At 42.5% G+C, this 14,397-nt stretch overlaps 1 protein-coding gene across 1 annotated transcript in view; it reads left to right on the top strand.

Annotated features, from left to right (window-relative positions):
* Positions 1-14,397, top strand: part of DIP2C (disco interacting protein 2 homolog C) — a 492,048-nt gene that overhangs the window by 366,103 nt on the left and 111,548 nt on the right. The window contains exon 10 of the mRNA XM_077809483.1: positions 154-264. Within this exon, the coding sequence (XP_077665609.1) occupies positions 154-264 (111 nt within the window). The remainder of the gene's footprint in view (positions 1-153; positions 265-14,397) is intronic.

Consider the following 14,397-nt stretch of genomic DNA (forward strand, 5'->3'; position numbering starts at 1 on the left):
AGTTTAGGTGGAACACTGTAAAGTTCATTATATCAGAGCTGTTTTTAAATATTAATAGCTTTTCAAAGGGAATGTGGAAGCTGTTTTTAATGTACAGTATACTGTAACAGATTTTTGACAATGTAAATTTTAACATGTCTCTCTCTGTTTCAGGTAGCACTCGTTTTTCCTAACAATGATCCTGCTGCTTTTATGGTAGCATTTTATGGCTGCCTACTGGCGGAAGTTGTCCCTGTCCCTATTGAAGTGCCACTTACCAGAAAGGTAAGGAACTACATTTCTCCTCCACAGTGCATTTTGAAAGTTTAATATCTGAATGAATCACCACTGAGCACAGCTTTGTGTAAATTTTTTTTGTGGTGAGTGGTTCTGCGTCTAAGGACAGAAAGGATAATACTGTACTATAGGTTATGTATGGCTTCTCCATTTTAGTAAAGTAGTATCTCAAGCTATCATTTTTGGTTACTTCTAATTGCAAAAAATATGGGCCTTGTCTACACTAGGAAAAATTTGCACAAAGTTAGTGTCACAGGGTAACTGGTTTCTATGAGTGTCTGAGCCCTGCTCCCCTAGACTGGAGCAGGTGAACCTCACCCAGCTAATTAAAGAGGGTTGGGCTACACCTGGGCCTATAAAGGGCTGGTAATAAACAGCTGGGAAGAGGAAGGACTGAGACAGGCTGATCCCTGGGAGCAAAGCCACGCTGGAGTGGAGCTAACTCCTGTAGAGGGTCCCTGGAGCAAAGGGGCCAAGTGCTCCAGGAAGCAACCCTGCAGCTGCAGCTCCAAGAGGGGAGGAGACCTGGCACAGGGGAGGAAGTTCCAAGCAACTAGAGCACCAGAGACCCCTGGGAGGATAGGCCCTGAAGCCTGAGGCCAAGTATTGAAGACCAAGCTCTGTTTGTTTGTTAATTTTTGTTATAAAAATAAACCTCATTGACTGATACTGGGTGTGGCAGCAAATGATTGGAGCTGTGGAGCTGTGGCAGCCCCCAGTGACAATTAGTTCCACCAAAGTTAGCAAGCCTGGAAACCCTAATATATCTGCCATGATTTCTTTAGGCACTGTGTTAGCTAACCAGGTTTTAGAGCAGGTCTAATCAAGACAGTACTTAAAGTGTTGGTGTCAGCCATTGTCTTATCCATGCTAGGGCGTCTCATGTTGTTGGAATCGAACCAGTCTCAACAATTGTGCTACGTTTCACTTGTGTAGATCAAGCCTTAGAGCATTTGTTCTTGATCAACTCTCAGTGTTGCTAACACTAAGAATTTATCATATGATGTTGGTTCCATTAAATTGGCTGTCATGTTCCTAGTGCACAGGTATTACAATCTTAGCAAAAAGGCGTAGAACAGAATGGACACAAAGACTCAACTGTCCTTTCCCTGCTTGAGGTGGTGCCGGCATCCTGGGGACTCAAGGCACCATTGGTGGGTAGTGTAGGGAAGCTTATGCTAGGACTGCTCAGGCTGTATCTTTGTTGAAACCATCTGTCATCAGGGCTGTCCATATGGAAAGGTTCACCAGTTGCTTTAAACAACAAAGCAGACCAAGCTAAATAGATCTTTCAAAAGAGGGAATGTAATCTTCATTAACAGAACTATTCAGCCACTTCCAGGAATGAACCTAGGGAAAAATACTTGTAAAAAAAATCTTTGAGTCTTTTCTTTGAAATGCTCCAGTGCCTCAATGTTTTGGAGCAAAAACATGAAATTTGGTAGGGGGGTAGTGGGAGGTGGCCTTTGTCTGTGATCGTTATCCCTGTAAAAATCTGCCCAAATTCAGCCAAGTTCTGTATGTTCCCTGAAAAAAAATCACAGTTCACACACGTTCAGTAGAGACTTGCTAGAATTAACAGCTAAAATCTCTGAAGATTCTGTCTGCGCTGAGCATGTTCAACCCTCTCACAGCTCCTGATGCTGCCTGGACTGTAGAGGCACCATCCCCACAAAGTAACTGAACATGCTCCAGCCCAGAGCTATGGGGGTCCCAACAGGACTTGCCCCATAATGGCTGTTCCTAACTTCTCAGGATGGAACCAGGCCTTGGAACTGACAGCAGGGAGCCAGTATCTCCTGTGCTATCAATTACCTTTCCCCTCACAGCTGGAACCCATGCAGTGTGGAGAAGGAAGCCATCTAATACGAATGCAGAGGGGAGAAAAGCTGGAGGGGGAAGGAGGGAAAGGACTATATTGTGACAAAGAGTCTGATGAAATTGTTACTGGCAGGTGGGGAGGGAAATTATGACTGAGAGCAGGACAGAGAGAAACTGGCATTGGTGTGGAGTGGGAGAGCTTGGGACTAGGACAGCAAGCCTGGAGGAGAGTACAACTGGCTGGCAAGGAGACTGGGATGAGAAGCCTAAGGAATCAAGAGTGGTACTGGGATGAAGAGCCAGGGGTAAGAAAAAGTCGGGAAAAGGATAAGTAAGAGGATGAGGCAAAAGGAGTCAGACTTCAGGAAAATGGACAGAAGAGTCTGTGCCCACTCGAGCATACTCCCTCCAGAGCCTGGAATGGACCCCAAGATCCCTGAGTGTCAATCACCATTCCTCTGCAATCAGAAAATATCTGTGAAACCCACTGGTAAAGCTTGTCATCCCCCATTGATGGTGGTCCACATAGAAGATAACAACCTACTATTGCTATCAGTTACTCCATTAGCCCAATTGGCAGAGGTCTTCATGATGTCTCTAAAGGTTCCAACTCCTTTATGAACTACGTAGGTGTCAATATGGTGGCACATGATGGAAATTCTTTTTTTTTTTTTCAGTTTGTTTTTTATGTGTAATTTCTTATTTTAAAAAAACTCACAATATTAAAAGAACATTATTACGGTTGCAAAGTCAAGCATTCAAGACTCAGAAAATGCCAGATTGCAGCCTGATACCTTGGGACCTGATTTGCAGAACAGGTGACTACTCACAGTTGCCACTGAAATCAATGGGAGCAGAATCTTAAACATATAAAATGCTAAAGTTCTCTGAAAAATCAGGTCCTAGGCTTCCCATATTGGACTCCCAAAATTAGTAGGTACTTTTGACTTTAATCTTTCTGTGCCTCAATTCCCAAAGTTCTGTAAAATGAGTGTAGTGCTGTCCCCTCATGGCACAGAGGTTTTGTGAAGCACTCAGATGCTGTGGTGCTCTGTGCTATAGAAAAGCCCATGAGGAAATTAATAATTTTGTTTGCAGAGCAGGGTTTGAATAATGTGCAGTAAACTGGGAGTAGGGCCACACATTGAGCAATGAGGATAAAACAAAATATTGGATTAATACCTCTAACTGAGCACAGTCCATCCTGTGCACTGAATGAGGCAGGGTCCTATGAAAAAGAGTATGTGAACATGTAAATAAAGGCTGTCTCATAATGCATATTCACAAGGGGGCCAAATTAAGATTTCACAGGCAACCTTAATTCTGTCATTTCCTAACTTCTGAGGGCTTGACTTTGCAACCTAAATGTTGTTGTTTTTTTAAGTGTGTGTGTGACTATTATGTAGAAAAAGATGAAGGTTTGTGGCTGCTCCATCATTTTTACAGTGGACTTAAGGAAAGATGACTTGGTCCTTATTCTGACTTATTTATTTTCACAAACAAATTTGTGGATCACTTTATCTGTAAAACTGTTCTTGAGAGGAAAGGATAAGGGCTATGAGTTTTGAAAATATATTTTTATAATGGCTTCTGTGGAAGCACAATCTGTGAATTTGCATTGGTTTAATACCAAACAGGAACCTTTTAGGATTACATTAAGTCGTGTGACATAAAATGTATAACTTGGTGCATTGTTTGGCTTTTTGGTCCCTGAAATTGAGATTTTACGTGTGGTAATATAAACAGGACAGCTAGATTATTTAAATTGTAAGAGCCTTCAGCAAATTCCCATAGTAAAATTTACTTTCATGGTAGAGGAAGAAACATATTTGATCAACATAACTTCCAGGGGGGAAAAAGTCCTATTTTGTTGCTCCCTGTATCTTACTTGCCAAGAGTCATGGTTAAGTGTTAATAAAACATAAATCTACTGAATTGGATTTATTTTAAGATGTCTACTGCCACATTCTTCTCTATAGACTGTAAAATCTATTTGTCCAAGTAAATACACCATGTCAAAATAATTCCTTACTTTAATTTGGCTGAGCCTCGTGTGTGTGTGTGTTTCTTCAGAAATATTGAATTACTACAACAGTATTTGAGGAGGTGGGGTATAACTCTAAAAAATCAGACTGAATGATCTGTACCTGATAAATGATACTGCACATTCTCACAGCATGTATGACTGCAGATATTTCTACCTTTGTTTATATAGCACAGGAACTAGGGTGGAAGCAATGAAATAAAAATCACGCTTTGTGAACAGTCCCAGAAGGAAAACCTCTACTTGGTCAAACAGTAGCGGCTTTGCTTCTGGCACCAGCTGAAGGATGTGTCATATATGTGTCATCATACAATAGGCTAGGCTGTTCTTTTATGCTTCCTCATTATTTGGTCTCTTCTGTGCGTGCTTCAGTTAACACTGGCAGTGTGCATTTTGTAGTCTACATGTTCAAAGGAAGATGTGACCCAACTAAAAACAGCAGCTACACTGTAGGTGAACAATGGGTGAGTAGGATGTGTCTGGCAGCTGTGTTAATCTACACACAATACTATACAGCACGTATGTATTAAATTAGTATTTATAGTATTAGGTTTTATCTGGCAACAAATTTGTTCTTGCTGAGAATTTTCCGTTCTTCACAGCATGATTATTGTTGTATAATAAATTTTGCTAGAAATCTTTTGTGGATAAATGTTAGGCAAATACCCATCCCTTCCTACTCCTCTCCCACTTATTCTATCCTGCCTTGTATTTCCAGGATACCCAGAATCATTTGTAAGGTGGCTTAGTGTCTTGGGACAGCTGTCGATCAAATGATCCTCTAGGATGCAATGGACTGAAATTCCGTGCAGCCATTAGCTTGCATTTAGCCTTAGTATACTCTGACATATTCTGTATTTTTTTTAAACTTTCTTTTAAAATATTCCTTTTAAACTTTTGAGTAGAAGAATCCATGATTAGGAAACTGGAAATGCAGGATCCCTTGAAGTAAAAAAACCAACAAAAACTCCTTGCAGGAGCAATAGTCTGGGGTTGTGAGTTTAGTATGACAATGAACTAAGCAGACAAGTTTTAGTTAGAAGATTTTCATCTTATTTTTCCTTCCACTAACTGTCTGTAGGTGCCATAGACAAGAATTATCCCTATGTAGAGGGCAAACACCAATATACATGTATATTTTTGTATGAGTTACTCATATGTAAAGCTGCGAGTCTTTCACGGAGGTCACGGAAGTAACGGATTCCATGACTTTCCAGGACTTCTGCAGCTGCTGGTGCAGCTGACCCAAAGGCCACCCGAGCAGTTGGGGCAGCCCTGGGGTCAGCAACACTGGCTGCTGCTCTGGCAGCCCCAAGCAACTGATCCCAGGCACTGCCCCGGAGCAGCGGTCTGGAAGCAGCTATGGCACCCCTGCCCAGAGCAGCGGTGGCAGCAGGGCCCTGGGCCGCCCTCACCCCCAGGAGCAGCAGCGACCACCAGAGCACTCCCATCCCCCCACCATCCTCCCACAGCACCTAAGATTTAGTTAGGGGTATTTTTAGTAAAAGTCACAGTCAGGTCACTGGCTGTGATTTTTTGATTATTGCCCGTGACTTTTACTAAAAATACTTGTGACTAAATCATAGCCTTACTCATGTGTTATCCATTCTGTTCTTCAGAAAAGTGTCTCTATTGCCAAATGCCCTTATTTGTAATTTTTCAAGCATTGGTAAATAGGTATATACCACTTTGTTATGTGTAGATAGAATATTTCCTATCGCTGAACTTGTCTGGGGTTGGTTGGTTTTGTTCACAAGAAGTAGAAAACTGCACTGTTACTTGATCAAGGATTTCTGACTTTCAAAGTACTGGTTGCCTTGCACCTCACCTCCTGAAAGCAGTGTATGTAATTTAATATCTTTGTATTTTCAACTTTTTTTTCTGATCTGTCAATTAACATGATTGGGGTGGGGGCGTGTCTTCCTTTAAAGGAAGACATAAAATTGGTCCTCTCCACTTTCTGATACCCATATGTAAAGAGAGCGGGGAGTGAGAGAACTGCTTTAATTTCATTCTGTGAAATTTGCCCTCTCTACACATTCATGGCTAGCCTTGATGACATGCTGTGAATATAGGAACAAAAAGCTCTTATATAAAGCTTCCATGACCCTCTCACCCTGGGCAATAAACCTTATGTACCCAGGTGCACGTAGTTGAATGAATAGCTGACGCATATGGGAATCTGTTTGTTTTTTCTCAGTTAATAACACTTTCCCATAATTATAACTTGGGAAAGTTTAATGCTAAATGAACTTGCAGAAGAGGCCTGAACTTTCTTCCGGAATAATATATGTGACACAGCACACATTCCAGAAGCAAAAGCTGTTCTTCAGGAGCACTTTTTATGAGCTCCAGAGAAGACTGGCCTATCAAGGGTAATCACAGAAGCGGTGTACTTTTAGAGGCAGTGAAATGGTCTCAATCCACCCCTTCAATCTGGAGGTGGATTTATAAACCTCACAAGTAAGCCCTCCCCTACAGTTTTCTAGTTCCTGAAAAAGTCTGAATAATGTCTTCAGGCTGAAATGAGTCACGTTTCCTCTCACCTGCAGTTAGTACCAGTTACATTGATAAATGTGTCAAGTAGCAGAAAACATCTGTAGGCAATCTACATACCGGCCAACATCTTGAGACAAAAACCCAGTAGACTTTACATTTGCATAGAAATATATACATTTGCATTGTGTTGCCTGATGACACAGAAGCTTCCAGCTTCTTCGCAAAGAAACATAAATGCTAATTAATTCTGTGTCCCCAGCCCAACACTAACTAATTCTGCAGCTTCCTTCATCTCTCCAAGCCCCACATCTGCATCTGATATAGAGCACTCTTCTGCAGCTCTTCACTGAGCCCAGGTCCCTTATGCCCCAACTTTGTCTTGCTTTTTTGGTTTTTAAATGTAAGAAATGGCAGACTATGCTATTTCCCCTCCTACAGCTCAGATTTCACGTTTCTTCCCATGATCCATAGCAAAGTAAACTTCCAAAAATAATGGTTGTCCCATTTTCAGTTAGTCTTTTATAGCTGTTCAGGATTTACAAATTTGACATGTTTGCAAATACAGGTAGATTCCTGACACATTACCAATGCGGCAGGTTATTTCTTACTTCCAAAACTGGTGTGGGAAATAGTTTCTGCTCCCTTTTTAGTTCTTAAGGTCTTTGAGATTGTTCTCAAAAGTTGATGATTTTTCTTTGATTCCCTTTTGCTACTAGTTAGAACTAGAAAGAATGAACTCTCAGTGTACCCGCTGGCTGATGTTCTGTATCTGCCATTGTTCATTGGGATAAGTATATGTAGGGTTTGAGCAAGCAATGCACTAGAAGCCAAAATCTGTTTAGTTTGGAAATTATATGCTGTTACTATTACTTAAATACAACACCCCAGAGTACTGATTTATTTTAAATAAATCTTACCTCTGCTGGTTGATGGGTTTCTCTTATATCAGAAAGCCCAACCCTTCATTTTGGGCAGACTGCTTTTTCCTTCCTTCCTTGTTGGATGAATACACAAACGCTTTCACAAGCAGTGTGAAGTTTATTTTTATATAAAAATGTTAATCCCAAGGCACTTCACAAACTACATATTTACCGTACCAAGATGCAGCCACATCCGTGGCACCACGAAGTCATGAGACCTCCTTGTCAATTTCCTCCTAGTGATGGCCAAAGTGCCCAACTATAACACCAGGGAGAGGATGTTGGTCGAGGGGGTGCTCTGTGACTGTGGGGCTTATTTCCCTTACTCTCTCTGTTCATGTCGCTGGGCAGAGTTCCTCTGGCCCGCATCTGTTGGCTCCCTTGACAGCTTTGAGGAGCAGTGGGCGCTGTCTGGGATTCTCTGCTTGGTGTCCCCTTCAGGTTCCCAATTTTTATCCTTTGACCTGCACGCCTGTCCCTGTTTTTTTTCTTTTGTTGTCCCCCATATTTATTTGAGTCCCTGGCTCAGTGGCTGGGGGGAGGGGCTTTTAGTCATGGGTGGGCTTGCTCCCACCCACTTCCCGGAACCTAACAGGACCTGTGGGATCTCTCATCCAGAGGACTGACATGAAAGTACATAGTTGTGTACTTTATGTACTGTATGTGTGTATATTATAAATACAAATAATATACAAAATGTACAGTGCAGGCATAAAATATATATGTATATACAATTATATAATTATACTTTACATTATTTATATATCTATAATCTTCCTCTGTGTGTGAATTTATAAATATAGTGAAGCAGCAAGAGGAGGACCATTTATCTACAGACGCTGGTGAAAGCCTCCTTATGAAAGGCCTTAGTGAATCTTTAATAGTTTCCCGGAGGAGACAGGGCTTATGGTTTGTTTCATCCAAAAGATTGATACTCTAGGACCACAAAAGTACAGTCACACACTCATCTGCAAAAACCTAATTTTATGTACCTCAACAGGGTAAAAGGCTGAGCTGTGTATTCAAAGAATGAAAGCAGTGACTCCAAAGCACTTCAGACCCGATACTTGGATACCTAAGCCATTCTCTTTACCTCACACCCGTATTTACTGCCATTCTAAATTGTCACTGGTGGAGGTTTCTCTGTTTAAACTAGTGTTATTAGCTAGCAAGCCTTCCCTGTCTCTGCAATCCAGACTGTATCCATTCAGTTTGTAACTGGTCTCCATTGGAATCCTGAGGCTTCTTCCAGCCACTCAGATTCAACATAATATACTGTGTGTGCTCACTGGTCTGCCGATGAAGCAGGTTAACATAAACTAAGTAAATAGCTGGAGAAAACTCAAGTCACATCTGGCAAAAGTAGTGTTTGTTTCCATAACCCTTTTGCAGGGCAGTAGAGCAATTTGATTTGTTAAGGAATTTCGATGTTACCATCAGACAGAAAATCTTCATGGTTTCTCTTCTCAATACCCTTTCATGTTGTCTAGAGAACCCAATACTATTAAAATAAATGTAGTCTCTTCCTGCAGCTTTCCAGTGCATTATATTTGTTATGAGCAGAATTTGGCAGATTACTTCCTTGTAGTGTGTGTTCACAGGGGTCATTTATGGTGGTGCCATATGATCTGCACTTTATGATCTGTACTGGGTTCTAGTTGGTTTCTGGGTGAAATTCAATGTTTTAATTTTGGTCTGTAAAATCCTAAAAGGCTTGGGACCTAGCTACTTGAGAATTTCCTTGTTCAGTACTATAGTAGTTGAGATCATTTGAAGTGCCTTAGTGTTTAGGCCCCAATTTACCAAACAACCCCTATTGAGCAAATTGGTTAAGCATGTGTTTTTTGGAGTTGAGGCCTTAAATGAGAGGTGTTGCTGGCATAGTGTCTTCAGTGAAAGGTCCCCTACTCAGGCACTCACTCCATTCCTTTGTCTAGCCCATCAAAGCCATTCTGCTGGCTCTCAGGGCATGTAACAAATCTTGTCTCTTTGCTCAAGCTTTTGAGGAGAGGTGAGCAAAAGAAACGTTCTTGCTGTTTAATTTCTGAATGGTAGTCGTAATGAGGCACAGTTCAGTAGCTTTTCTTTTCTTTTTTTTAACTGGTTCATACACCTAGAGCAATATAGGCACACTTTAAAAAAAATCAAAATTAAGTACTATATCTTCCAGCAGTCTGCCTGGGTTTTGTCCCCATTCACTAGTTCAACTAAAATTATAGTGGTTACTTGTAAACCACTATAAGTGGAAGGGGTTTTATGACAAGTAGATAGAATGAGGGATAAGATTATGTTGACTCATCTCAGTGTTTTGATTTTCAAATTTCAGTGCAAGAATGTCTCTAAAGCGATGATTTGTAATCCATAAACTTGTGTAAATCAGTAACCAATCTTTATGATGAATTGGAGGATTTATGCTCTGCTAGTGCTGGGTTTTTTTATGAAGCTGTGGACCACCATTCAAATTCATTGGGAGATACTGAAGGAAGGAAATTAGTGGTCTCTTTTTTATGCTCAGTAGGACAGTAACCTCTGTCTTAGAATGACTGACTGGTCTCCGGGATGTTTGTACAAGATTCAGCAAGGATATCCATGCAATTAATTTGTCAGCTCTACAAAACTCTGTTTGGCACCTTCTGAGTAGAACTGAGTGAATAGTTGATTTTTTTTTCCAGTTCAGTCACCAAAAGCAAAGACTCAAATTATTAAACAAACAAACAAACAAAAATCAATGTTTCAAACAGAAACTGAATTTTTTTCAGTATTTCTCACCAAAATGAAAAATCAAAAAAATTTAATTTGCATCGAACAAAACATTTTGACTGTCATTTTGACATGAAATGAAACTATTTGTTTCAACAAACAAAATGCCAAACTGGTTTGTTTTGAAAATGTCAAAACTAACTTTTCCCTCCTTCACCCACTTTTTTTTCAATTTGGCCAAGTTCACAAATAGTTTCAGCTGCCTCAAAAGTGCTTTGTTTTTTCTTTTCTCTTCTTTTTCCAAGCAAATTTACCATTTGACCAGCTCTGCTGCTGCAGTTACTGACAGAGCTGTGTGAAATGAGCAGCACTTCTCCCAGAAATTGATACTACGTGATTCTCTTATTGCCATCTCTCTGTATGTTTAAAAGGGGCACTTCCCTTGTCTTGATTTTCATAGAAGCAGAAATAAATGAGAGAGCTCAATGTTGAAGAATTTTCTTGCAAAAGAATGTTTTTAATTTTGCCAAGCTTAAACTAAATTTCTGATAACTGCAGTGAACAAAAATGAATGTGACAACGTCTGGATGTCTGAAATGAATGAGTTATGTAATTCTGTTTATTATGGATCAGTTTATTGTCCCACAATATTTACTCAAATGTCAGCATATGCTAGTTCAGATAATCATGTTGTATAAAAAAAGATCATTCTCTGGAGGTACAGAATCAAGCTAATGCAGACAAATGAGAAATAGTGGGTTGTATCTGTTCTTTATTTGCTTTTCCCTTTATTCACTAGTTATAATTAAGTGATATTCTTAATATGGGAGGGAGAGGAGGGGGAAAAAGTGCACAAAGACCTGATGCTATTAATATAGTAGTGAATTCAAAGCAAAAGTTTAGACAGAAGAGAAGATCAGTTCTGAATTTTGCAGCTTAGGTCCAATTCTAATTTTTCATGTAATTTTATTATGTCAAATGAGTATAAATAAAATGATCACAACTAGTGAATAAAGGGAGCTGCTGGGGACTGTGCCTGTGGACGGTCAATGTAAACAAAATGCCTCGTGGCCCACCAGCGGATTACCCTGATGGACCGCGTGCCAAAGGTTGCTGACCCCTGGGCTAAATGAACGAAGAAGTGCTATTTTGTTCTGATGAAAGGATTTGAGAGATTCTGTTTCCATCCGGCACCAAATTCACCGGTGAGCAAAAGGGCCCAACAGCACAGATTCAAGTCCACCCCAAAAGACAGAGTCCCAGTGGTTGGACCTTCTGGGCTGACAGATTTATACCTCATCATCTTTACAGATGAGGACCTTGAATCGACAAGCTTTGCTGTCCAAGTATAATTTCCTCAACTAATCAGCCATGTCCAAGTTTGTGGACTAGTTTCCTGAGGCCTCGCATGAGGAGTTTTGGGTGTTTGTTGCAGAAGGCTGCTTAGTGGCCAAAATGCCCTATGGTCCATCCTCAATGCTATGGACACTTCAGCCAGGGTAATGGCCTGTGCAGTTACTATGAAGAGGGCTACAAAGCTGCAGGATTGCATCAGATTTCCAGCCACCCATTGAGGACTTTCCCTTTGATGGCTGGACCTTGTTCTTGGAAGACTGACACTTCACTCTCCTTTAAGGATTCCAGGATTACCTTAAGGTCCTTGGAAGTGTCCATGCAGAGATGCCACTATGGAGCTCAGCAGCAGCAGTATTCCCCGCAGCACTCTTTTGTGTAATTCTGTCCCTCCCACCACCTCCCCAAAGCAGCATGACTACCCCAGAAAGAGGGATAGATCTCACAATAGGAAGCCGTTGGGCTCAGGGCTCAGCCAGTCCGCGCATCCTCCCCGAGTGCCTCCTAAGTGCTCATTTTGACTCCTTGGTCCAGAGCACTGTTCCAGTTGTTGCTCTGCCCTTCCCTCTCCCTCTCCCATCCCTCTGGGGACAGGCTGGCCTGTTTTTAGAATGCTTGAGGCTCAATTATCTTCAACAGCTGGGTCCTAGACACTGTCAAATCAGGCTAAGCAGTCCAGTTCCTTTCCATGCACGCTCCCCATCCCCTCTCCCAATCCCTCTTCAGGGACCCCTCTCATGAGACACAGCTCATCGAGCAGGTCAGCTCTCTGCTGGTGTTGGGAACAGTAGAAGGAGTCTCACTGGGACTCTGGGGGCCACGATTTCTATTCCCAGTACTTCCTGGTACCAAACCCCCAGGATGGGATGAGACCCATATTTGACCTTCATGGCCTCAACACATGTATCAAATACACGAGGTTCCGCATAGTCACTTTATGGGCTATCCTCCCCTCCTGTCTCAGGATGACTAGTTTTCTGCTCTGGATACCTATTTTCATGTGGTGATTCTACTGAGCCACATGAAGTTTCTTCATTTTGTTGTGGGAGAATACCATTTTCAGTACATGGTTCGCCCATTTGGCCCCATTCCACCTCTCAAGTTTTCACCAAAAGCATGGCTATGTTGATGGCATATCTCAGGAGGGAGGGAATCCACGTCTTCTCATGCCTCGATGACTGGATGCTGAGGGATGCTCCAGAGAGTTTCTTGCACATGTCAACACCACACTGCATTTACTTGACCGTCTAGGACTCATTTAAAACACTGGAAAGTCTATCTTGGCTTCCACTCAAAAAATCAAGTTCATTGGGGCCCTATTAGATTCCACAGGGTTGAGAGCATTCCTGATGACTGATCGCTTCCAGGCAATTCAACAGCTCTGCCTCAGTCTGCAGTCTCAGCCCTCCATGACAGTCTGGGTGCATCCGAGCCTATTGGGACAGGTCTGCTTGTGTGCAGGTGGCTCAGTTTGTGAGACTGTGCCATTACCCCCTCCAGATGTGGCTCAGGATGGTCCACTGGCCTGCCCTGCCCTGTCCTACATTCTCTGGACAGATTGGTTTGCCTTCCTTCACTAGTCCTAGACTCCTTGCTCTGGTGAGAGTCCCCATGCAACGTGTGCCAGGGATTCCCTTTCACTCAGCCCTCTCCAATCAAGTCAATGGTTACCAATGCTTCCCTTCTGGGTTGGTGGGGGTGCATCTGGACCCGCTGAAGGTGCAGGGTGTGTGGTCGGAACAGGGAGCCTCTCTCCATATCAGCATGCTGGAACTTCAAGCCATCCACAATGCATGCCGAGCTTTCTGGGACCATATCAGACTTTCAGTGGTTCACATACTTACCAATAATACCACCGCAATGTACTGTGTGAACTAACAAGGGCGTGCGTACTCCAGGTTACTCTGCCTGGAGGCGATCAACCTGTGACAATTCTGTATCGAAGAGGATGTCACTCTGGCAGCAGTCCACTTGCTGTGCGTGCAGAATGGTCTCACAGACTATCTCAGTAGGATTTTCTCCCTTAGCTATGAGTGATCTCTAAAGATGAGTGTCCTGCAGGTCGTCTTCGCAACATTGGGCTTTCCCACAATTGACCTGTTTGCCACACGAGAAAACAGAAAGTGTCGCCTGTACTGCTCTCAGGCTCCCTCTTGTGACGCTTTCCACTGCAGCTGGCAGTCAGCACTTGTGTATGCCTTTCCTCCTGTTACGATCATTCCCCAGGTCATCCTCAAACTCAAGTGGATCAGGCCAAGGTCATCCTCGTTGCTCCAGGGTGGCTGAGACTGTGCTGGTTCTCGGATCTTCTTGCACTGTCTGTTTACACGTACCACTTCCTCTCCACCCCATCTTGCTCGTTCAGAACCATGGCCAAACCCTTCACCCTGTGCTCAGCTCCTTGCACAGCTTTATAGCTGTTGCATGGCTGAATGAAGAGGAAGAGCACCGTTCAGCAGCTGTCCAATAAGCCCTATTCAACAGTAGGAAGTCCTCCACTAGGCCAGCCTACTTACCGAAGTGAAAGAGGTTTTCAGTGTGGCCCTTGTCCCACATGACCCAGATGACATGGACTTCTGTCCAGGACATCTTGGAGTACCTGTTACATCTTCAGACATCTGGCAGCAATATTGGCGTTCCATCCTCCTAGTCAGGTAAAATCAGTTTTTTCCAATGCCATGGTGGCAAGATTTCTGAAAGGACTCCACTGCTTACATTCTCTGGTCCAAGAACCAGCCCCCTTGTGGGACCTACACACAGTTTTGGCAGTTTTAGCCATTACCT

Source organism: Eretmochelys imbricata, chromosome 2 (genome assembly GCF_965152235.1).
Source record: "Eretmochelys imbricata isolate rEreImb1 chromosome 2, rEreImb1.hap1, whole genome shotgun sequence".
NCBI lineage: Eukaryota > Metazoa > Chordata > Testudines > Cheloniidae > Eretmochelys > Eretmochelys imbricata.